The sequence below is a fragment of the Labeo rohita genome, chromosome 24 (assembly GCF_022985175.1).
Source record: "Labeo rohita strain BAU-BD-2019 chromosome 24, IGBB_LRoh.1.0, whole genome shotgun sequence".
Classification (NCBI taxonomy): domain Eukaryota; kingdom Metazoa; phylum Chordata; class Actinopteri; order Cypriniformes; family Cyprinidae; genus Labeo; species Labeo rohita.
This window is the reverse complement of record NC_066892.1, coordinates 6935-31001: the sequence shown is the minus strand read 5'-3', so window position 1 is coordinate 31001 and position 24067 is coordinate 6935. Positions and strand designations below refer to the sequence as shown.

Below are 24067 nucleotides of genomic sequence, written 5' to 3'. Positions count from 1 at the left end.
AAGAAATTCTACAATGTGTAACAGAGTCATTTTTGTCACTTTCAGATACTATTAAAACTGCTCACGCAGATTATACTGAATACAGTGGGCAGAAGATCGCGACTCTACAGTGTTAGTGGATGTGTTTGTGTGTGAGAGTGAGTGTGTGTGTGTGTCAGTCAGTGTCAGTAGGAGGCGCGCGCTCAGTTCCGCTCAGTTCCGTTCAGTCGGTTTGAGCCGCAGTGACGCGCCGCAGACCCGCAGCAGCTGCAGCGTCTGGTGAGTTAAAGTATTTGACTGATTAGTTACACGCCACTGACCAGTTGAACGCTTTTTATTGTAACTGCAGAGTTTCACGGTTGCTCTGCAGGTTAAAATGTGAAGATGGCGGTGCAGCTACAGGCCTGATCCAGATTAAACCCGATTACTGACAGACGCACACAAACACACGCCTGATTGCGGGTCTGAGAGACACACGGGTCGGTGACAGGACAGTGTGAGGGTCACAGCAGTGTGTGTTTGTTAGCAATGACAGTTTATTTGTCGTGAAATCGCGTCAGAGCGCCGTTAGCCGAGACGCTAATGTGTTAGCCTGTTAGCATGAGTGTGCGGATAAACGGCGGAATATTTGCCGTTTAGTCACTGAATTGCACAACGGAATCGGATCCACCGGTCCCGGATTCGCAGTGATGAACAACTAACGAGTTTAAAGCTCATTTACGGCCATTTGTGTGTCTGTGAAGTCCGTAACGGGCGGCGGAGGCGCACACCGGTAACAGGCCGCACAGAGACAGACCGATAAACACACGAACATCTCTGAACCAGCCGACAGACAGCTGATTACAAACACCCGTACAGAGATAACAGCAGCAGACAGACAGATCCTAAACACTTCTATAGAAACATTACTTCAGAGAGAAGAAGTTATGAACACTGCCATTATAACAGACATTAACATCACACAGACTGATCGCCTTCTGTGTTTATCTCGTTCTGATCTTAGAACTGCATTTACTTCTGAAACATTCAGGGAGCAAAAGCTTCATTTACATGAAATCTGCATAATGTGTATGAAACCAAAGCAGCACTGATCCCAGTACTGTAGAGCTGCTTTACCGCACAGTGATGATTGTTATTTTATATTTGAATCACGTGATTGATTCTTATGTTCCACTTCTATACTGTGTGAAGCTGCTTTGAATCAGACTTCATGGTGTAGAAGTAAAGGTGACTTAACCAAACTGAATTACTGGTTCATGCAGTGTAGTCACTTTCTAGTGGACACCAACAGCTCGTCACAATCACACAGACTCATGTGTGTCGTGAACCACTGACAGATGTTGATGCCCTTTCTCCCACGAACGTAACGAACACGGCAACGCAGAGCTCACTGCAAGCCAGCAAATTCACACATCACACTTCACCAAACCTGAACTTGATGCAAAATTTGATAGGGACGGTTCTCCTCCACCGGACGTCCAAGAGGTGAATTTCAAAGAGATGAGTCAGTTTTGCTGGCAGAATTTTGTCATGCGAGGGCAAACGTGACCGGAAGATGAGTGTCAGCTTCGTTCTGGCTGTCTGTCCTTCATCTGTCTGTCTGTCTGTCTGTCTGCCTGTCTGTCCGTCTCTCACGGATGGACTGGTGGTTAAGCCGATTAAAGTTGCTGTGATTGGAGCAGGTCTTCATAACCGGAGCTGTTGTGCTGATGTGAGTCTCTTGTGTTGCAGTGAATCATGGCTCACAGTGACGGCTGAAGAAGCACAGGCGTCTCACGCACATCAATTGTGAGTTGATCATATTTCATTGTTTTGTTTTTTTTTATGATGTATTGTTTGATGATGACTAGGTGCTGACGGGTTAGTTGGATGTGAATCGGTTTACAGGGGTAATTTTTTTTTTTCATGATGTTTCTTGAGGTAAAATTGTCTTTTTCAACCCTAGTTTTAGCCCTCTGATTCATTTTCAAAAATTCATGTACTACATTTACTACCTTTGTACTATTACAGCTGCTGAGATTGACTAATGGTGATAAGCGCTGATTATAACAGTATATTTAGATCTACACTTGTGAATAAGAGGAGTGAAATAATTTGTCTGAATCTGGAGATCCCGAGTTTGTTCTTCGCTTGTCCTTCACAGCAGCAGAGACTGGCGTTCAGAACGACCTCGTCTTTAGAAACCGCTCGTCAGTCTGGAAGTTTTGCTGCGTAAACCTAGAAATCCAGAATCGTTCAAGATTGCAGTCGGCAGCGATTATACCAGGGATGGGCGGCATCGGTCCTGCGGAGTTTAGCTCCAGCACACAAACGCACCTGAACAATCTAATCAAGGTCTTCAGAGTTACTAGGGCTACAGCCAGGTGAGTTTTTTCAGGGATGGAGCTAAACTCGGCAGGACGTCGGCACTCCAGGACCCGCGTCGCCTATCCCTGGATTATACTGAGAAGCTGTGGTTAACATGAGGAAAAACAAATCATAGCCATTTACCATAGCTGTCCATTTGTTTTTTGTGGAAAGATTGATCTGAATTTGATTAAAACAAGCCTTGTTCACTGGTTTTGTGGACATGAACAAACTAATAGTTTAAAAAGATGAAATGCTCTTTTGATTCAAGTAAAAGCATGTTAGTTTTATACAACATATTTAATAATTTAATCACGCAGCACCGCAGCGAATAGGAAACCGTTACTGAAAGGGACTGAGACTTTAGACTCGGTCTGAAACTTAGTGTGTGAAGATGAAAAAATGACATTAGTGATGATTTGCTCGTGGGCCAATGAGCTGAGCATGTGTTCATTCAGGTCCTGTAGTTGATGGAGTGTGTCGTGTGTTTGAGGTCATGGCCACGGGCTCCTCCAGAAGCGACTGTAGCAGTAACGTCAGAGAACGCTCTCAGCTGCACGCCGTCGGTAAGACAACACCAACAGGAACAGGAAGTGACATGTTTTCTTCAGATGCTGAGGGTGTGTTGTGTCTGCATGTGTCAGTTTCATGTGCCAAACTCAAGAGGAAGAAGAACTGGTTTGGAACGGCCATCTATGTGGAAGTGACATCAGAGGGAGAGAGCAAGAAAACCGCCAAATCCCACAGCTCATCCAACCCCAAATGGGACGAACGTCTGACCCTGTGAGTCCATCTTACGAACGTCTACTTGTACAAAATTGTGATGTGCAGTGCTGCTCATGACGGTCCAGGACTAATGGCATAAACTGCTTAGACTAGTCTTACAAGTTAGTCATCTAATGACTGAATGGCTTTTTTTTCCAAAGCTGATCATTACTTCAAAACAGTTACATAAAAAAGTAGGACTGACGAGTCTTTGGCTAACCACTAGTTGAGTCATGCTGACTGTGTTGACGTAGCAGCTCCAACTTTAGTCAGAAACACAGTCAGGCTATTTGCTGCTAATTGGCTGAGACTCTCCGTTGAAGCCTTTTAATGAAATAATCAGTGTTTTCTCACCGGTACAACACAGAAGAGACAAAGTAAGGAATTGATGTGCTCAGCTGTTTAGTTCTGGACTCTGACGTGCTGCCGATTCTGTGTGTCGCTGCAGGAATATAACGCCACTCTCGCAGCTGGGTTTCAGTGTTTGGAGTCATCACACGCTGAAGGCCGACGCTCTGCTGGGAAAAGCCTCCTTGGACCTGAGCGAGACCCTCCGGAAACATGACGGCAAACGTACGTCCCAGCGCGCCTCCGAACGCACGACGTCTGCTAGCCAGAAACGTTATTCTTGATGAAACGGCTTATGTTGGTCTGTGCGTCAGTATAGATGAGTGTTGTGGTGGTGTTGTTTTCAGTGGAGAACGTGCGGGAGGTGTTGACGCTGTCCGTGGACGGTAAGAACGTGTCCACCGGTGAACTGACAGTCTTCCTGGACGGGCTCTCGTGTGACCCGCAGCACATGCACAATGGAAACTCAACCACTGCAAGCAGTAAGAACACCTGCACGCCCCTAACCCAAATCTGACCTCTGACCTCTGACCTCCAGCGCTCTGACTGTCTGTGTCATCTGTCTGTCTATGTCTGTCTCCAGAAGTCCATCAGAATGGAGATGCTTTTCATGAGAGCCCAGACGAGAGTTCTACAAGGACACAGAACAGGTGAGAATCTGCAGGTGTTTTCTGGTTTCTCACGACATACGTGCAGCCCGTGTGCCAAGTGTTTCTCTCATTAGCAATTTAAATATATGGTTGACTTAACTATGCACAGTTACTAATGTGATTCTGCAGATCTGTGAACGGCTCGGACGGACTAGAGAATGAAGCTCCGCCCACCTCATCTGCCAACAGTGAGCTTAGCCCCTCCCCACTCCTCAATGGAGACAGAGACTCCTCCCCTACGCACCAGACTCCGAGTCCAAAGGTCACGGCCAATCCGCAGCCCGCCAGCAGCGACGTGAGCGGCGCAGCCGGTGAGAGCTCGAGGCACGCGTCACGTCCTGCTGCTCATTTCCTGTGGATGTCACAGAACGTGCTTTGTAATGATTGTCTTGAATAGTAATTCAGAATAAACCAGATGTGCATGCTTTGGCTGCTTAATGTTATTTAGCTTGTCTGGGAGTGTTTGTTTTTATTTTCAGTATGTTTAGCACACATGCAGGATGAGATTAAGATCATTTAACCCGAGTCTGTTTGTCAGTGAACGGCGAGGGTTGTGAGATGTCGTCTGCGGGTGATAATGAGGACGCTGCCGCTGCTGATGTTTCCTGCAGTACGTCCTCCTCTCATGCAGGTGGCGCTGCCACCGCCTCATCACCACCACCCTCCTCTTCCTCATCTGTAGCGGTCACCACACAGACCGCCGCTGCCTCCAGCTCCAGCTCCAGCCCGTCTGCGCCTGATGGAGGAAAACCACGACAGCAGCCGCCTCCGGCCGGGCCAGAACCGCTGCCGCCAGGGTCAGGCTCTCACACGCGCACACACACACACACACGCATGCATGTATTACGCTGTAATCTGAGTGAGTGTGTGTTTTCTCAGGTGGGAGCAGAGAAAGGATCCTCACGGCAGAACATACTACGTCGATCACAACACAAGAACGACAACCTGGGAGAGACCGCAGCCCTTACCGATGGGGTGAGACACCTAACGGCAAACACACCGCAGCCGCGTTGAGTTCAGCTGCTGAATTAACAGAAACGTGTTGAGATTCTTTCTGCCGTCTCAGGTCGCAGTTAGGGTTGACGTCTGAGCAGCTCGAGCTGGCTGTGACTGGAATGATCATAATTACAGGGATACAGGCTGGTCAGTTTGTACAGGCATCACGTGTGATTTTCATATATTAGTGCAATAAATGTTAATGATCTGACCTGCTTCAGAATACATGCTGTTAACAAAAACACAGATGAAAATTTATATTTATTTTCTGTACTAATAAAAACATTATTTAACACACAGCATTAAATATAATGCTAAAAATATAATAAAATTAAAATCCTTTTCATCTTGGTTGGGGGGGAGCATACATTTGTATTCCGATTTCAGAATGAGTACTTCTGCATTTGTAGTACATATATTGAGGCGTCTTACTGAAGTCAGATGACTTGTGAATCCCGGCATGGCGGCGCAGTGGCTCTACTCTTTCAGTAGTTTATTATAGATCAGTGACACAAATTCTGATGTGAGTGTGTGGCAGGACTAATGGAGGAGTGTTCAGTTAAGACATAATTAATTAAAACATGTTTAAAACACTGTTTATGTGATTCTGCTTGAGAGCGCAGTGCAGTTTTTAAAGCAGATGGGTGTGCAGCGTGGATCCGTGGGGAACAGCAGAATTGAAGTGTTGCGTTTTGTTTTTTTTTTTATTTGCACAAATGTGTCGTGATGCTAACGGTGTTCCTCGTTCGTGCTGTCGGTGTCTGACTGCAGCTGGGAGCGGAGGGTGGATAACCGCGGCAGGATTTACTACGTGGATCATAACACACGCACCACCACGTGGCAGCGGCCGACGATGGAGTCGGTGAGGAACTTTGAGCAGTGGCAGTCGCAGCGCAGTCAGCTGCAGGGAGCCATGCATCAGTTCAACCAGAGATACCTCTACTCGGTACATTGATCATTGTCTGTGATTTAAACAGTGATGCTGTCAGGGTCAAAGTTCAGCCGCCAGCTCTGCTCATTCTCTGTCTCTGTCTCTCTCTGGTGTCGTCGCTCTGATGGGCTCTCAGGCGTCCATGATGTCTGCTGAGAACGATCCTCTGGGGCCGCTGCCGCCGGGCTGGGGTAAGTTAGCGTTCGCTGCTGGTCTACAGCACACGTGTGGTCCGTCTGTGAGTGTGAGTGTGTTGTGTTCGTGTTCTCAGAGCGCCGTGTCGACACCAACGATCGCGTCTACTTTGTCAATCACAACACAAAGACGACGCAGTGGGAAGACCCGCGAACACAAGGGTGAGTGAAGCTCATGGCGTGACCTCTGTGACCCTTCAGATCTCACTGTGCGACTCTCATCCTGTATGTGTGTGTGTGTGTGAATCAGGCTGCAGAACGAAGACCCGCTTCCAGAGGGCTGGGAGATTCGCTACACCAGGGAGGGCGTGCGCTACTTTGTGGATCATAACACGCGCACCACCACCTTCAGTGACCCGCGGACGGGCAAGTCTGCCGTGTGAGTCGATCTATCTCACGGTTGTTGCTTCCATCCAAAGTTGTGAATATACCCTAACACATTAGCATAGAAAACACTTTTCACCCCATGTGTTCAACATAAAATCCTCACTTTCTGGGAAACTGGCATAGAATATGAGTAATAAAATAAGAAAGGACCTGAGAGTTTTTTCCTCCATATTAAATGACTGAGAGCGTGCAGTAACAAAAGAGGTCGTGTGATTTTGCATTAGGATGCCTAATATTTGTGAAGGAAAGTTCTGGGAGGAGATTATACCGAATCATTAGATGACAGACTTTGACTCAGGCTTTTCAGAACGACTACAATAACATTTGAGGTGCTGTGTGATGAGGGCATTTAAGGCATTTATTTATTGAATATACCTTGCATGTCTTGATGGATAAAAAAAATTATCCACCTCGAATGAGTGCATACCTTATTTATGCACAATGTTTGTTTTACTGTGATTTTACTGTGCATCTTGGCATTTCCAATGTAAATACCTAAATGGAAATGTATTGCCATTACAGGCACTGTGTTCCTCTAATGAATGTATGTGTGTGTGTGTGTGTGTGTGTGTGTCACGCAGCACTAAAGGTCCACAGATCGCATACGAGCGAAGCTTCAGGTGGAAACTGGCGCATTTCCGCTATTTGTGTCAGGTAACGCTCGCTTAGCTCTTCAACACGCATGAAACCCTTTGTATGTTTTTTCCAAACACGTTGTCTGTGTGTTTGCAGTCCAACGCTCTGGCCAGCCACGTGAAGATCACCGTGTCCCGACAGACGCTGTTTGAAGACTCGTTCCAGCAGGTCTGAGAAATACACACAGCAGAAGCTTCAGTCATGTGACACTCTGGGAAGTTTCTGAATGTCTCATTTACTGATCCTGTTTTATTTGTTACTGCAGATCATGAACTTTAAACCGTATGACCTGAGGAGACGTCTATACATTATCTTCAGAGGAGAGGAGGGACTGGACTACGGAGGCCTTGCTCGGTATGACACGCACAGGGAATCAAATAAGCACCGTACAAAACGCACACGTGTGAACCGCTGTTTTACTTGCCTTCATGTGTCAGTGGTTTGAAAACCGTTTGCAAGAGTGTTGTGCTGTTTGTGAATGTCGGATCATCTCAGGATCTGCTGAGTTTAGTTCTTTACTGACATCAAAGACTTTAGATCAGAGGGGCTCACACTTCTGAATACAAAGGGCTAAAAAACAAACGTGACCAAAAATCAAATCTTGCGTTGTGTTCAAATATATAGTTCAACCACATTTCTAACATTTTTAAATAATTGTAATGTTGATTTTTTTTTTTTTTTTTTTTTTTTTTTTTTTTTTTTTTTAATTGGTTAACTTTTTTTTTTTTTTAAATTAGAAGTTGTGTGTTTGTGTGTGTAGGGAATGGTTCTTCCTCCTGTCTCATGAGGTGCTGAACCCCATGTACTGTCTGTTTGAATACGCTGGCAAGAGCAACTACTGTCTGCAGATAAACCCGGCGTCCACCATCAACCCTGACCACCTGTCCTACTTCTGCTTCATCGGACGCTTCATCGCCATGGCAAGTCTCACACACAAACACACACACACACACACATGTACGTGCATCAGTAAAGCTGAAGTCTGCAGACCAGTCGCTCATTGCTGTGTGTTTGCAGGCTCTCTTCCACGGCAAATTCATCGACACCGGCTTCTCGTTGCCCTTCTACAAGCGCATGCTTAATAAGAAACTGATCTTGAAGGATCTGGAGTCAATAGATCCTGAGTTCTACAACTCTCTCATCTGGATCAGGTGCGTCTTTCATATTTTAATAAACCGTCCTGACCGCTTGAATGTGTTAAACGGCTGACGAGCACATAAGACTAAGACTGATCGCCGCTCATGCGATTCATCCGCAGAGACAACAACATCGAAGAGTGCGGCTTGGAGATGTTCTTCTCAGTGGACATGGAGATCCTGGGTAAGATCACGTCGCATGACCTGAAAGCAGACGGTGCCAATATCCTGGTGACGGAGGAGAATAAAGAGGAGTATATCGGGTAAGAACGCGGCGGCCGCCACCTCGCCAACCGTTTTTAGCGCCACGTGTTCCCGTGGACTGACGGTGTTTCCTGTCCCGCAGGCTGATGGCTGAATGGAGGTTTTCTCGTGGTGTCGAGAGTCAGACCAAAGCGTTCCTGGACGGCTTCAACGAAGTGGTGCCACTGCAGTGGCTGCAGTACTTTGATGAGAAGGAGCTGGAGGTGCGTTTGTCATCCATTTTACCCATCCAGACCCCTCTGAAGTGCTGTCAGTGACAGGACGGTTCTGTGTTTGCAGGTGATGTTGTGTGGCATGCAGGAGGTGGATCTGCAGGACTGGCAGAGGAACACAGTCTATCGTCACTACACGCGCAACAGCAAACAGATCATCTGGTTCTGGCAGGTGTGAAACGCCTCTCTAACTTCACTATTGCCTTTTGTTTCATCTGAAAGTGTCTCTTCCACACGGTTCTTTTCATTGCTTATCATGGATCCTTGTTGCAGGAGCTGTTCCAAACATTTAACATTGTCCTATATGTGTGTGTGTGTGTGTGTATATATAATATATATATATATATATATATATATATATATATATATATATATATATATATTTTTATATATAATTTTTATTTTTATTTTTATTTTTTTTGAAGCAGTATGTTAATAGACTTCAGAAAGTTTGTCTATTTGGATTTTTCTGGAAGAGTCTCGCATTAGGCTGAGCAAAAAAATAATACATTAATACAAGTTATGTTCACATTGATTTTTAAGGTCTATCATACGTGTTAATGTTTGCTAATGTTACCCAATGTCAATGGTAAATAAATTGCGTGGTAATATTTTTGGCCATGACGCCCAGCCCTAGTCTCGCAGCACATCAGCTGTAAACACAGATGTTTCTTGCTCAAATCTTTCTTTCTTCATTATTTTTATTTAAATAAACTGTGAGTTAAAGCTGGATAATTTTACCTGCTTTTTACATAAGGTTTATTTTGAAGCCATTTATATTTGGGTAGTTGACGTATCAATGTGTCTTATGGTGTGATGGAAAAATGAAGATAAACCTCTCGCATGCTATTTGTAACTGTAAGAATGAAGTTACAATTTTCTCATGTTATTTGTATGTTAATATTTTTTTGCTATGTCGCACAGTCCAGTTTTTATTTGTCAACTAGCCATTTGGGTTTCAGTCGTTTCCTCAGTATTTAAAGACAGACTGAACTGAAAGGCTCGTTTCAGCCCTTTGAAGCGGATCACGTCTGAATGGTGTTCTGATCTCGCTGTGACCGTGTGTTTGTGTGCAGTTCGTGAAGGAGGTGGATAACGAGGTGCGTCTGCGTTTGATGCAGTTCGTGACAGGCACCTGCAGGCTTCCGCTGGGCGGCTTCGCTGAGCTCATGGGTGAGTCTTCAGTCGCTCCAGCCGTTTCTCTGATTTCCATGAGCTCATTCGAAGTCTTCACAATCTAACAAAATGATGTACAGAACGTGTCACCCGTGTGCATTTTAACTGTTTTCTTGGGATTCTTCATCCTCCAGGAAGCAACGGACCTCAGAAGTTCTGCATCGAGAAGGTCGGCAAAGAGACGTGGCTGCCCCGGAGTCACACCTGGTGAGTTTTCAGGATGAAACCAGTCGTCACAGGCTGACGACGTTCACGACTCACTTGGTTTTTTGTCTGTTCGCAGCTTTAACCGGCTGGATTTGCCCCCCTACAAAAGCTTCGAACAGCTGAAGGAGAAGCTGCTCTTTGCGATCGAGGAGACGGAAGGTTTCGGTCAAGAGTGATGAAACGTCTTTCCTCTTTACGGCGACGCGTCAGCCAAGTAAAACAAAACCGTGAAACTTGCACAGATGATAACCAATGTAAATAAGCTATTTTGTCATTTTAAACCAAATCTTTATCTTAAGACCTCATTTAGCGATCTTCATAACATGATTCCCCATGAATATGCAAGCGTTTGAGCTTCTGATCTTTTCAATGCTGATATCTATATACAACAACGCTTTGTTTTATTCATTTGGCGGGTTTTTAAAATGAGCCTGAAAAAAAAAAAAAAACAACCAACATTAGAGAGGATTTTATAGTAGAACTCAAACTTACGGCTCTAGTTTTATAGAGCTTTTACAGAATGATTGTAGAGTTTGATCAGGTGCCTGGGGTTTTTCTTTCTTTTTTTTTTGTGTTGTTGGACATTTAAGTTTGATTGTTAAGCGCTTGCATGGCTGCCTGCAGAGTGAGAGATGATTTGACTCCTGTAGACTGACCGACAGACAGACAGACCGCTGTCTCACATATCATTCATCACGATTGGCTCTCGACAGTATTGCCGTTGTCACTTTAGACTGTCAATCAGTATTCGTCCCTCCAGTAACAGAGTCTCTGCACACGGTAGGAACGGCGGCAGCAGCTGAAGTCAGTTGTGCTCGAAGCACTTCATTATTTCTGTGGCCTTTGACCGTCAGGGGAGGAAAACTGTGTCCATGAATATCTTTCATATTAAAATATATGACTTCAAACAGACTCGGGTGTTTCTCGTGTTCTTCAAGCGCTGATGGGACTCGTGTGTGTGTTCTTGAAGATGTGAAGATTCCTGTGGGTTTTAGATTTTTACCCGTCAGTTGCATCTCAAGACACAACTCAGAGGCCAACATAAATATAGATTCCAGTTTTTGCTTTATTTCATTTGCACAAAGAGCTCAAAATATAGACATATTAAAAAAAAAATTAATTGCTCAGAAGAACAAAAACCCTGTTTCGTAGTTTCACTCTAACGCCATCATTTCAGTTCCATCTGTAATTTTTCGTAACTACCTTCTAGGATGATTTCATGAGAAAATGGAGGTAAACTGAAGTATTCAGAGTTTCCAGGTGCACGTGTGTGTTGATTAGTTTAAATGAGAGTTTGATAAAAATCCTTATTACTCAATAAACAGATTAGTCCCATGTTGAAACTTGACTCAATGATCTTTGATCTGCAGTCAGTCCAAGCTCTGTTTGCTATCGAGCGTGTCGCACCCATGAACTCGTCATGTCAAGGTCTGTCGATTCTGAATCTCCAGCAAACATTCAGGAGTGCTAGAAACACACCAGTACTAGTCAATTACAGTCAGCATTACACTGAGATTTTGTCCATCTTCTGATAATGGCAGATACTAAAAGTGTCTAAAATTGTACACAAATCAACGGCAAGTCATTTCAAAGAACAATTAAGGCATCTCTAGTTTACGGTTGATAACCTCGGGACTGATTTAGCTGCCGGTCGTCATCCGCCGAGTTTCTTTAGCAGCTCCAGCGCTTCCTTATGAACCTGCATTGGGCCAAACATGAAGATTACGCTTCCGTAGACGATAAAACGGATGAAACTGACTGTGATCAAACTCTGCTTGCAAACCTGCTTGTCTTCTTCTGTGACTGCAGGATAATCCCGCGCTTTAGTGAGCCACAGCGTCGCCCGCTTGACGTCGCTCAGCATCGTGTACGTCTTTCCCAGCATCAGCAGGTTCTTGCTGTAGAAATTTGGGTCAACTAAATCGAGATATTAAAATGTTAAAGTCACGTGTAAAATAACAAACAGAACAAGATGAAGGTGCTTGCGTTTATACGGGACCTTCTTCAGCTTTCAGGAAAAATGCCAAAGCCTGAGGGAGACAAAACATTTATTATTCCTGAAGTATCAGTGCTAATTAGGTGTCTACATAATTATTAATTTCAATGACCTCTTCATAAGTGGCTGTTGGAGGCGACGCAAAAATAACAGCTGCAACTTTCCGCTGGTACCACGGTAATTCAGCAAATGCAAAACACCTGCAAACCAGGCAAACTGTCAGTCAAAGGAACAATCACTGTGTTGCTGAACGTTTCCAATATGGCCAGTTATGGGCAGATTCATCTAGGTGTATATATATATATTTATCAGAATACAAACTCACCAGTAACCAAGAATATGGATGGATGTTGCATCTTTTGGATTGAGTTCAATCGCTCGCTGTGGATGTGAGCGTTAAGATGTTTCATTCATTTTGCGGTGAATGTGACTAACTGGTGTGGTTAGTTAATTTACCCCAATTAACATCTTACCTCTAAATGGTTTCTAATGATGTAGGAATTTCCTATTTTCACTTTGATCCCTTCATAATCGCCAACATCACTGAGGCAGATTGCGAACCACTGCAGACGAGAGGGTGATAAAACATCTAATACTCAAACACTGCAGTGCTCATTTACAAACAGAAACGACCGTCTACTTTGTGTGCTGCAAAGGAAGCCTCATTTTTCTCCAGAGCTTTCTTGGCGTAGTCGAAGGCCTCGTACGTGAGTCGCTTCTTCTCGTCGGCGCCGACGCTGGACAGTAAAGCCAGATCACGGGACGCCCGGGCCAGTCGCCACAGGAACTCGGCATCATCACTGGAACGAGTACAAACGAGGAGATACGTTCACTTGTCATCCTCTCACAGTAACATCTGAAATACGTTGACTCACATTAAAATAAGAGAAAGTTAATACGGTAAAACTCTTTATGTCATCTAACACACTGCTGATGTTTGTGTTCTGGCTGAAAATAAGGAGAAGCGGCTGTGTTTCATCTGTCAGTGCTCTGTCATCCTGATCCGCTGAGGGTGAAGATGGCAAGACTAAACTGCAGTCTTCTCCTTCACCTACAGCTTCAGGTTAGTTTTTACCTGTCTCAATACTGGACAATTAGGTTTCTCAGGTTAGTTTTACCAAGTATTTCTCGGGTTAGCTTTACCTGTCTTTGTGGTGCACCAGGAGCTGGTGGAGTTTCTGTGTCTCTCCGCAGCTGTACAGATAATCTGCTTGTTCTAAAACTTCTTCAGGTGGACAAAAGATGCGCTTAAATAAACCAGCAGCGCTAAGACTTCATGTAAATGCTGAAAACACAAGGAACCTTACCTGAGTCCAGTGCTCGAACCGAAGCGAAATGCGTGATTCTCTCATAGATCAGGAATGACAGAGGAGTCACAGCCACGAGAAACGAAGCTTTTCTGTTCTGACAGTCACAAAACACACAACACTGCTCACAAATACACGAACTCTATTGATAATCATCAGAAAAGACAGCATCGCTTCTATGACTGACATTCAGTTGCTCTTTCACCCAATAACCCCGTTCTCTCTGTCCCCACCCACACACACAATCTTTAAGCTGGTCATGTCCTGCATATGATCCTCATAAAATACTGAGGTAGGGTTGGATCTTACCAAAGTTCTGATTCGATCGGTCCAAATGCGCTCATTCATCCTCCTGATCTTCACATTTCTGCTCACAAAGCGCTTGAAAGCTCCAAATAAAGTCGCCATCAGATCAATCTGAGCACCAGACTCTTACTCTGTGTGTTTGAAGCGCTTGAGCTGAATGTGAGTGATAGTTCAGCTTCTGCTGTAGAGCAGGTCAGCGCTGCTAATAAGGCTTCCTGTTTCCTGTGCTGTTCCCTCCAGCAGGCGGCGCTCCCTCTCAACACCCACTGTCGTAAAATGATACGCACTTGTCGCAAAATAGTCTTTGCCTCTGGAAAAAAACTATCGTTTTCAGTCTGTTAAAGTTTAACCTCACGTCGACGATGAAACGATACATTAGCAGAGAAGTCGTGGCAGAAGAACATTATGTTGCATAATGAAACACGTGACGCCGTTTAAGAGAACTAGAGAAGACGCCTTTATTATGTGCGCGTGAAGCTGTTGTTGTTTGTAACCACGGCAACCAAAGAAAAATAATGTTATTTTGTTACTTAGCAAGTATGCAATAATAGAAACAATGTTGCGTTTTATTAAACACAAATCATGTTTAACATTCTAACGTTTCGTCGGTAGTAATAAATATGTGTGAATGTTGACAAAACAAGAAATGAAGTGTTCACTGTGTGGCATTTTACACCCATTAAAATGTTTAAATTGCATATGTATGTGAATATTGCATGTTCAATCAAATGGTGGATAAATGTGGTTCATACAAAAAAAATCGTTAAATAAAACTACATTTTGTTTTTTATCCTTAACAATTGCAATTAAGCTATTTTGACTTTTAACACAATAAAATTATTTATTTATTCTGCTTATATGAAACACTGAATACACCAAAAGTGTTATGCTAGTTTCAGAACTAGTCGTGGTATTTTACTATATGGTCAAAAAAAACAACAACTAAAAACTAACTTGACTGAGAAAAAAAACCAAGCCCTTCTAGTTATACACAGGCAGACTGACGGCTCTCAAGCTTTTAGATGCACAATTTGTGCAATACAAATTAAATAACCATCAGTCCTTTCCCTGAGTTTTGTGATGGAGACTATTGTTGCTTTCAATGAGCTGATGGCATGTGTCAATCAATCTGCACTGACTGAATGTGTAAGACATTCTGATATATAGAGACTGACGGAGCTCGTCACATTTACTGTATTCGTACTTGAAAACCTAAAAGAGGGATTACAGAACTCTCTCTCTCTCTCTCTCTCTCTGTGTGTGTGTGTGTGTGTGTGTGTGTACTTGTTTTTGCTACATTGTGGGGACCAAATGTCCCCACAAGGATAGTAAAACCTGAAATTTTTGACATTGTGGGGACCGGCCTAATGATAAAAAAATGATTAAAAATAGTAAATGATGTTTATCTGAAAGTGTAACGATGCAAACATGTTTTCTGTGAGGGCTAGGTTTAGGGTTAGGGTTGGGTTAGGGGATAGACAATATCGTTTGGTCAGTATAAAATCTATAGAAGTCTATGGAAAGTCCCCACAATTCACAAAAACAAACATTTGTGTGTGTGTACTTGTTTTTGCTACATTGTGGGGACCGAATGTCCCCACAAGGATAGTAAAACCTGAAATTTTTGACATTGTGGGAACCGGCCTGTGGTCCCCACAATGTTAAAAAATGATTAAAAATAGTAAATGGTGTTTATCTGAAAGTGTAACGATACAAACATGTTTTCTGTGAGGGCTAGGTTTAGGGTTAGGGTTGGGTTAGGGGACAGACAATATCGTTTGGTCAGTATAAAATCTATAAAAGTCTATGGAAAGTCCCCACAATTCACAAAAACAAACGTGTGTGTGTGTGTGTGTGTGTGTGTGTGTGTGTGTGTGTGTGTGTGTGTGTGTGTGTGTGTGAGGGTGTGTCTGCTGCTCATATAAACTCGGTCACTCCGGCGATTCATTCACTGCGGAAGTTCCTCCAACTGAAGACCCGTTTTACAGCATGTGAGTAACTCTAATGATTCAAATCACTAAGACAATTAAGTAAAGCATTTTGATAGTTTTTAATGAATACGGGCTTCTTAAGTCTTATACAGAACAACACGCGGAAATACTAAGATACGTCATGTGAACCTTAACGCCGCGTTTTGATGTTTTTTGTTTTTGTCAAGGATAAACGTAAACATATGAAGTCACTTCATCGGTAAAAGTGCGATGTTTTTTAAATGCCTCGAGTCATATATTTATGCGTCAAGACGTTCTACGCGTAGTTCGGTCAAAGTTGGCCAATCACAGTCGCTTGTGATGGTCGTTTGTCCAATGGGCTGAGAGAGCGATGAGCGCCCGGACAATGAGGAAGATCAAGTACATGAAATGTAACTTAAACAACCGTGGAAGTTAAAATATAAATATAAGCTTGTCTGTGTGCGTATTTAGTTTTCCAAATGTTGTTCTTCATATTATTCGTATTCACTAATCGGTTCATATAACGGTGTGTAAATATAATGTACTCTTCTGTTTGTGTTCAGTGTGTCGGAATGGAGCATCTGTCAACGGCGCACACGCGCTTTTCTCTCAGTCTCTTCCAGAAAATCAGTGAGGGAAACGCGTCAGCAAATGTCTTCTATTCTCCTCTCAGCATCTCCGCTGCTCTTTCTATGCTGTCGCTCGGAGCCGGAGGAAACACGGCATCTCAGATGTCCCGGGTCAGTCTGAAAGTGGTCTGATTCCTGCACGTCTTTATTTGGGATTATATAGCCATCAAGTTCCCCTGTTACATCCAAACTTTATCTAAATGGAACAATTTAATTAGAATAATAAATAATTCCTGAAAAAGTACAAAGAGAGCAAAGGCACCAACATGTTTTAATTTGGTGTTTTCACGATTGCATGTGTTGAAGTGAATGTCTAAATCACTTCACATGAATGGCACGTATTCGTTGATGCTTCTGCTGTTTGCTTACTGAGCGGCCGGTTTGGTCTCGGGTGTGTCTCTCGTTCTGTACCCTTGATATGTGATGATGAATCATCCATGACTGTAAAAGAGGTTTTCTGACACTCTTGTCACAGAACTGATGTGGGTTGTGAGTCCCACCTTTGGCAAATGATGTTAACACAGTAAGGCAGTAAAATGTTGTGAAATGGTCTGTTATCGTCAGGCCGGGGTTTGTAAATCAGTCATAAAGGCTAAAGCAGTTTAGATGAAAACAATGAGCTCGCACTGATAGAATGCTCTGTGTTTGACAGATTTCAGACACAGCTCTGCTTGCAGTGAGGTTGCTTGTTTACTGTGGCAGCTTGTTCTGTCCTAATTCGAAACCTTTCAAACTGGAACTGAAGTACATTAGTGGTTGTCCAGATGCTTAAGCCTTTGGTGTAATGAATGTCATAGCAATGCTGTGTGGGTCTGAGGGTCAAAGGACATCGCCATAGCAATAACAGCACTCATGTGTCAGCGGGGGTGGGCACACACAAATGTTTTTTCTTATCTTTTGGTGGCAGGTGACTAGTTAAGACTGAATGCAGATGTTGTGCCATCTATATAATCTTTGTCACATTTGGTGTCTTTCCTCTCCTCAGTGTTTCTTTCACAGACTAACATAGTTGGTTAAACACTGTACTTTTCATGAACCGGATGGTTCAAAGTTAAATGTCACTATTATTAATGAAGACTTTCTGTGTGCAACTAGGCTAGGGTTTGAGTTCAGATGTTTGCTCACTATCAGCCACATCTACAACAGTAGCATGAAGGAAACTGTCATTGGCTGTTTGTCTCCAGGCTTTGCATTTTCCTGAAGCAGAGGCAGAGATCCACGCTGGCTTCACCAAACTCCTGAGCGAGATTAACAAAGCCGGAGCTCCGTACGCGCTGAGTCTCGCCAGTCGCCTCTATGGGGAGCAGTCCTACACGTTCGTCGAGGTCAGTTTATTCACACGCGGAGTGAACACGTGAACACGTTTTTACCCGCTTTGTTCAGGAATGTACACAATGATTTATGCAGTATGTCAGTATTTCTTCTCTCTGTTGTTACAGAAATTTCTCAGTGACACAAAAAGACTGTATGAGGCTGAACTGGAGACTGTGAACTTCATCAGCAATGCAGACGCAGCTCGCATCGACATCAACACCTGGGTGGAGAAACAGACACAAGGTGCAAAACAGTTTGAACCCATTTGTAAAATGAATGCTGTGTTATGAAGCCAAACGTCATTAAAAAGGTTGTTAATGTGACATCACTTTATCGAGGGATTACGTGCTGCATCGCTAATAATACACTCGCATTCCTGCTGTCCATTTATACTCACAGAGAAGATCAAGGATCTGCTGGCCGAGGGAGACGTGGATTCGCTGTCCAGACTGGTGCTGGTGAACGCCATCTACTTCAAGGGGAACTGGGAGAAGACGTTCGGAGAGGAGCACACCAAAGAGGTGCAGTTCAAGATCAACAAGGTGAGATTTCACAAGAGCTTTTTACTGGACAAAAGCATTTTTACTGTTTTGCACATTTCATGCTCTCATTTCAGTTTGTGGCCTTTCCTTTTATTCGTCTGAATCCTTTTTAAATGTAAACGTTTATTTTTTTCTGGCTCATTGGAATATATAATGATCTCTTTGTAAATAACCTTTGTGTGTAAGTGTCTAAATGAACTTGCCTTGTGAAAGATTTGACTTGGTAATGGCTGATGTTGAACTTGGTGATGTTGAAATAAATGGGCAGCAGTTCTCAAACACTTATATAAAATTAAATTAATATAAAATAGATCAGGATTATTAAATGTCAGTGTCAGCGACATACGTTCAGTAGTGTTGAAACGGCTCAGACAATTCCAGAGTACAGAGATGCGTTTAGTAGGGGAAGAATCTGTTTCTTTTGTCTTGTTTTAGTTGTAGTTGTCATGTATCTCATGACTGGAGACTGAAGATGCTGTTGTTTTTGATGGTGCTTATTTCTAGGATGAAGAACAGACTGCAGCCAGCAATTCTTTCAGTTGCCAGACAATACCTTAATTTTTTGTCTCTTCTTCTTTAATTCGAGGAATGTTAAATTTTCCTGTGGTTTCCTTCTTGATGATTTGTGCAGCAGGTGTCATGTGATATGAGTGAGCGTGACTGTGATGTGTTTCTATTGATGGTTGACAGAATGAATCGAAGCCAGTGCAGATGATGTTCCAGAAGGCCAAGTTTCCTCTGGCCTTCATTCCTGAGATGAACTGTCAGATTCTGGAGCTGCCGTACGCTGGGAAAGACCTCAGTATGCTGATCATGCTTCCCAATGACATGGAGGACGACAGCACCGGCCTGCAGAAGGTGAGACCGCTGGTGTTTTTTCAGTAGATGTGGTGTGCTGTCTAACTCAGAGTGACCGTAAACGCCTGCAGTTTTGATTACGTGGAGTCTTCTGCTCAGACGACAGGCATTAACACGTCTCTCTTGTCCAGCTGGAGAGCGCGCTGACCTACGAGAACTTTGTGGAGTGGACCCGGCCTGACAAGATGGATCTTCTGGAAGTTCAAGTGTCTCTGCCCAGATTCCGACTGGAGGAAACCTATGACATGAAAGCTCTCCTGATGAGCCTGGGAATGGTGGATGCGTTTGACTTGCAGCGAGCCGATTTCTCTGGCCTGTCTCCGAACAACGATCTGGTGCTGTCTAAAGTGGTGCATAAGTCATTTGTGGAAGTGAATGAGGAGGGGACGGAGGCCGCTGCAGCCACCGGTGCCGTCATGATGATGCGCTGCCTGATGCGTCCAGAGCGCTTTCACGCCGATCACCCGTTCCTCTTCTTCATACGCCACAATCCCTCCAAGAGCGTCCTCTTCTACGGACGCTTCTGCTCTCCTTGAGCTCCTGACGCTCCACCACACGGCACACAGAAGCTTCTGATGTTTTTGATCCATTTAGAATAAGTCGTTATGCCGGTAGATGAGGGGACAGGGTTCAGGTCTGTGCACTAGATGCTTTTTAAAGGTTTCAGCTGAAAGACCTTCTACTGAAAAAAGTCCTTGTGCCTTTATTCCTGAGTGCCTGTGTTGCTTCCTTTGTTGAATAATCTGGAGTCACATCTAGAGTGTTTGTGCATGTACTGTACAGAGCATTAGGAATAAACAATTTGTAATTGTTCAACAATAAAATGAAACCTGTGTTTAGCCTGAACCCTTGTTGTATTTTAATACCACAATTAATTGCACTGATGTTTTATTGAGCTCCACATCTATCAAAAAGAATCTGATTCAGGGCCTCATTATCAAGTCAGTCACGAAACAAACAAAAGTGCACTGCATAAATAACTATATGAAACATTTCATATCACTATGAAAGTATTTACATGTCTTCAGAAAACCTGTTAAAGACTTATTCAAGAGTGATAACATGGAAATTCTGCAGTCATCTGTCATATATTGAGTGAAAGGTCATTCAGTGGTCTTAAAAGTTCAGCGCTCTCACAGAAGCTCTTGTTATAATCATTGAAATGGTCTACACAGAAAAAGGAATCTCTATGAGATGAGAGAATCTGCAGATTTCAGTCTGTGACCACGAAAACTGAACAAAAGTCTGGTGTTTTCAGCTGTGATTACACACAGACTTACACACTGCTACAAAATACAGTGCTACAACGATACAGTGATTCTGGATGATCAAAATTCTAGAACTGCTGTAGAAATAGATTGCACAGATGCACACAGTTGAACAATTCTTCACTGAAAATAAGTTTGTTTTGTCTTCTTATAGGCAGCACTGAAAGCAGCTGCAGCTCCGTCACAGTCTGAATCTGGATGTCAGTGAAATCACAGCTGGACGATTCATCTACAGATCAGCAGCGCCAGAGACTCAGAAAAGATCTTAATCTTTATTCTTTGTCAGCATTAACAGTCTTATACAACAATCAGAAAAACATTCTTATGATCAGACAACATTCAAATGATTATTGCTTGAATACTGTGTTACCAGTGTGCAAATACAATATTTCATATTTTATTTTTGCACTAAAATGGACAAATCAGGTGTTAAAAGAAGTACTATTGTATGAAACACCCTCACAAAGCGGTTTTCAGTACCATCACTGCACATTTCTTGTGTCTCCCTAATTGGATGCCAAATTCAGGTCTCTGTAAATGAACTGATCAGTTGAATCAGGTGTGTAAAATCAGGGAGCTGAAAATCCTAGTGTACTTAAAACAAAAGAACAATCATTGGAAGTGTCTTATGCCTTCAAAACTCAAATCATAATATATCAAATCATAATACATTAACAGCCTACAGTGCTACTCATTCATAGACTACAATGATACCTTTTCTAAGTAATCAACAGGCAATTACACTGTTGTGAATTCACACATTAGGATGTATTGACGTGTCATGCAGATAAAACTTACAGTAGGTCTTCTGAAAATGCAGTTGAGTTTCAGTATTTTAATCATTATACTAATTTGCCATTACCATCGTAGCAACAACAAAACCATCAACAATGGTTAATAACAGATTAACATTAGATTAAGACTAACACAAAAGAGGAAACATGGACATATGTTGCTCTGGGATATAAAAACAGCCAAATGATGAATGTATGGTGTTATCACGTTGTAAATTTAAATTTTATATTTTTTATTTTATATTTCTTTAGGTTAACTCCAGTGTAGTTTAATTTTATTAGCTTTCCTTGATAAGATTCCATGCTGCAACATTCTGAATGAACTTGAGTCTTATTTTGTTCAAAAACGATCTGTGTGTTTGAGGTTTAACAGTAAATTGCTATTTCTATTTCTTCTTTGCAAATGGGTGAGTAACATTCAGATAAACATCCACACAAAACTCATATAGGGTTTATTCCACGGCTCTTCAGAATGCATTAGTTCTGATTGTTAATGAGTTAACAGGCATTCCTTTTAAAACCAAACATATGTCACTAGGCTTCATGCCTAGTTCATTCTTTTGGGACTTTATGCCTAGTTATTCATTCGCTTAAATCAGGGATGGGCAACTTCGGTCCTGGAGGACCACTGTCCTGCAGAGTTCAGCTCCAACTCTAATCAAATACACTTTCCTGTAGCTTTCTAGTGATTTGGAAGACACTAATTAGCTTGTTCAGGTGAGTTTAATTAGGCACGTTATGAGCCCTCGATGCGCACTTCTGCCGAGTCCACACTGGTCCTAGCTCAGTAGCAGACTTCTACTCGACAGTCAAAGCAGCATTAGAAGAAGACCAAGGGTTTAGGGTGCCATTTGGGACTGTGACAGGGACAGTAACCCTAACCCTAACAATTTAAATTGATGGCGGCTGCTCTAGTAGTATTAATGGGGTTTATACAATTTCTGAACACTCTTGTATATATGGGTTAGTTAGGTATAGAGCAAACAGATTCACCTGCAGGTGCAAATACACTCCCTCTTTCTTGAATTGGGCATCCCAAACTTATTGACAAACTTATGGTTGATTCATGGCTGCACCGATAACTGCTTTTTAATGAAAGTAAACAGCCATTGTGATTGCATACTAAGGCTCTTTGCTGTGCATCTTGGTTTTTTCTGTTTGATACTACTTCTATTTGTGTTTCTGTCAAAAGACTCAATGTGTGGCTTGTTTATGACCAAGGAGGCTGACCAGGCACTTTTTTTTTTTTTTTAATCCTTGTGTGTGTTCTTGTCAGAGGTGGGACTTTCAAGACACAAGCAAGTCTCCCAAGTCTTCAAAGAGTTAAATTTAATGAGATAATTGACTAATTAAATGTTGATTGTGCTGTTAATGAGAATTACAGAGGATCAGATGTTGATGTTTTATTGGTTCAAACGATGCCACCATCATAGATGTCACAGCACTTGAGATTCAAGGTGCAACACGAAGATGAAATGCAATGAAAAGTCTTTAATACAATCCACAAAAGGTACGTAGGAACACATATTCTGCTGGGTAGAGGATTATTGCATCAAGAAAAATTCAGCATTCACCTCAAGATCTGCCATGTTAAGAAGTTCCTGAAGAGGGCAGTGCAGTGTGGTGGCTAAACTGGAACCTGTTAGGTTGTGTTTCCAGGGGGCAACAATATAATGGTGCATCTCTGAGAGCACATGCAGGTGGAAAAAGTTTGGAGAAGGTCTTTCATTGACAAAAAAGGACTTTCACTCATTCAGCTCAAATTCAAGCCTGAAGACGCAACTGGTATGAACAATGTTATCCACTGCAGTTATGTTAATGTGAAATATCAAGTTAGGAGTTGTAAAATTTCAGTATTGTTTAAATTGGGAACTTTAATTGTTTGATAGAATTTGTTACAGTACTGATGCTAAGTTTTGCTTGATTTATGTTAAACTTTGAGAACAATTTTTAGAATTTTTGAAAGCTGTGTTTCAAGTTAGGGTTAGGTCAATATTATAGGTCAATATTATAGCTGGTCCTGTCATTATACACTGACTGTTGCTCCATACCCCGGACTACATCTCCCATCATCCACCACGCTGATTGCGCCATACACCTGTGGCCAATCAGCAGCCCTATTTAAGCCCCTGGACTTTGGAGTGTTATGTGGAGAACTGTGTCAGTTGCGTTTAGCGCTCTCCTAGTGCTAGCACTGTGTCATAGTCGTTCCTAGTTTCCTAGTTTCCTAGTTTTCTAAGTTTCCTAGTTCCTGTGTTTTCTAGTTTCCTGAGTTCCTAGTTTTCCGAGTTCTTAGTTCCTAGTTCCCTGTGTCTCTTATTCTCGCCTGGCCTTCTTGTTTCGTCTGTCTCGCCGCCTGCCTTTCTGGACTGTAGCTCATTATAAGGATTACTCTTCTGTCTCCCGTCATGGATTATGTTCGCCGCTGATCTACCCACACCTGCCCCACGGACTACTCTTGAGCCTCACCCCAATATGCCAGTTTGTTATTGCTCTGACCCTGCCTCTTGTCCTTTTAATAAAAGCTCGCATATGGTTCCCCTCACCTCTCGTCTCCCTCTCCACATTACACTTTGGAAGACATTTTCAAGTTTGGGCAGAGCTGAAATGGGAAAACAATAAACAAAACAAAAAAAAAAAAACTGGAAACTTTACAAGGATACAATCATTCACCTACAGGTATGAATCTACTGCTGCTTGAGCTCAGATATCAGATAGATGGGGCGCCCCAAACACGGAAACTATTTACACTGAAGTGCTTTAGGTTGGATGATCATGGACGTTAAGCACTCTTTCAGTGCAACCGTGTAATTTTGTAGATGTGTTTAAGTACTTACACAGGTTTATGTTAATCTGTGCTTCTTTTGTCTGTTC

General features: G+C 42.8%; 3 protein-coding genes across 7 annotated transcripts; 2 read left to right on the top strand and 1 right to left on the bottom strand.

Annotated features, from left to right (window-relative positions):
• Positions 1–167: 167 nt before the first annotated feature.
• Positions 168–10679, top strand: LOC127156081 (NEDD4-like E3 ubiquitin-protein ligase WWP1). 2 transcript variants are annotated; one of them, XM_051098781.1, is made up of 25 exons: positions 168–258; positions 1711–1767; positions 2819–2891; positions 2970–3108; positions 3539–3663; positions 3786–3920; positions 4022–4088; positions 4218–4399; positions 4627–4885; positions 4968–5063; positions 5856–6030; positions 6152–6206; positions 6287–6371; positions 6460–6588; positions 7178–7250; positions 7329–7400; positions 7498–7586; positions 7993–8152; positions 8250–8383; positions 8491–8631; positions 8715–8835; positions 8912–9016; positions 9921–10017; positions 10155–10227; positions 10304–10679. In XM_051098781.1, exons 3-25 carry the CDS (start codon positions 2822–2824, stop codon positions 10401–10403), a joined length of 2682 nt encoding a protein of 893 aa, XP_050954738.1. In that variant the 5' UTR covers positions 168–258; positions 1711–1767; positions 2819–2821; the 3' UTR covers positions 10404–10679. The 2 variants fall into 2 exon arrangements, with proteins under 2 accessions (XP_050954738.1, XP_050954739.1); XM_051098782.1 differs by having other exon boundaries at positions 176–258; positions 2784–2891.
• Positions 10680–11273: 594 nt separating this feature from the next.
• rmdn1 (regulator of microtubule dynamics 1) lies at positions 11274–14439 on the bottom strand. Of its 3 annotated transcripts, none has more exons than XM_051098794.1 (11): positions 13840–14439; positions 13531–13627; positions 13367–13454; positions 12864–13023; positions 12697–12786; positions 12549–12604; positions 12336–12423; positions 12227–12257; positions 12011–12144; positions 11856–11926; positions 11274–11694 (listed from the first exon to the last, which is right to left on the bottom strand). In XM_051098794.1, exons 1-10 carry the CDS (start codon positions 13936–13938, stop codon positions 11882–11884), a joined length of 888 nt encoding a protein of 295 aa, XP_050954751.1. In that variant the 5' UTR covers positions 13939–14439; the 3' UTR covers positions 11274–11694; positions 11856–11881. The 3 variants fall into 3 exon arrangements, with proteins under 3 accessions (XP_050954751.1, XP_050954750.1, XP_050954752.1); XM_051098793.1 differs by having other exon boundaries at positions 11846–11926; positions 13840–14438; XM_051098795.1 differs by having other exon boundaries at positions 11274–11926; positions 13367–13448; positions 13840–14420.
• Positions 14440–15692: 1253 nt separating this feature from the next.
• Positions 15693–19977, top strand: serpinb1l3 (serpin peptidase inhibitor, clade B (ovalbumin), member 1, like 3). Of its 2 annotated transcripts, none has more exons than XM_051098732.1 (7): positions 15693–15827; positions 16352–16528; positions 17602–17742; positions 17857–17974; positions 18131–18273; positions 18964–19131; positions 19263–19977. In XM_051098732.1, the coding sequence occupies exons 2-7, from the start codon at positions 16361–16363 to the stop codon at positions 19665–19667; spliced, it is 1143 nt and encodes a 380-aa protein (XP_050954689.1). In that variant the 5' UTR covers positions 15693–15827; positions 16352–16360; the 3' UTR covers positions 19668–19977. The 2 variants fall into 2 exon arrangements, with proteins under 2 accessions (XP_050954689.1, XP_050954690.1); XM_051098733.1 differs by lacking the exon at positions 15693–15827 and adding an exon at positions 16147–16247.
• Positions 19978–24067: the final 4090 nt, after the last annotated feature.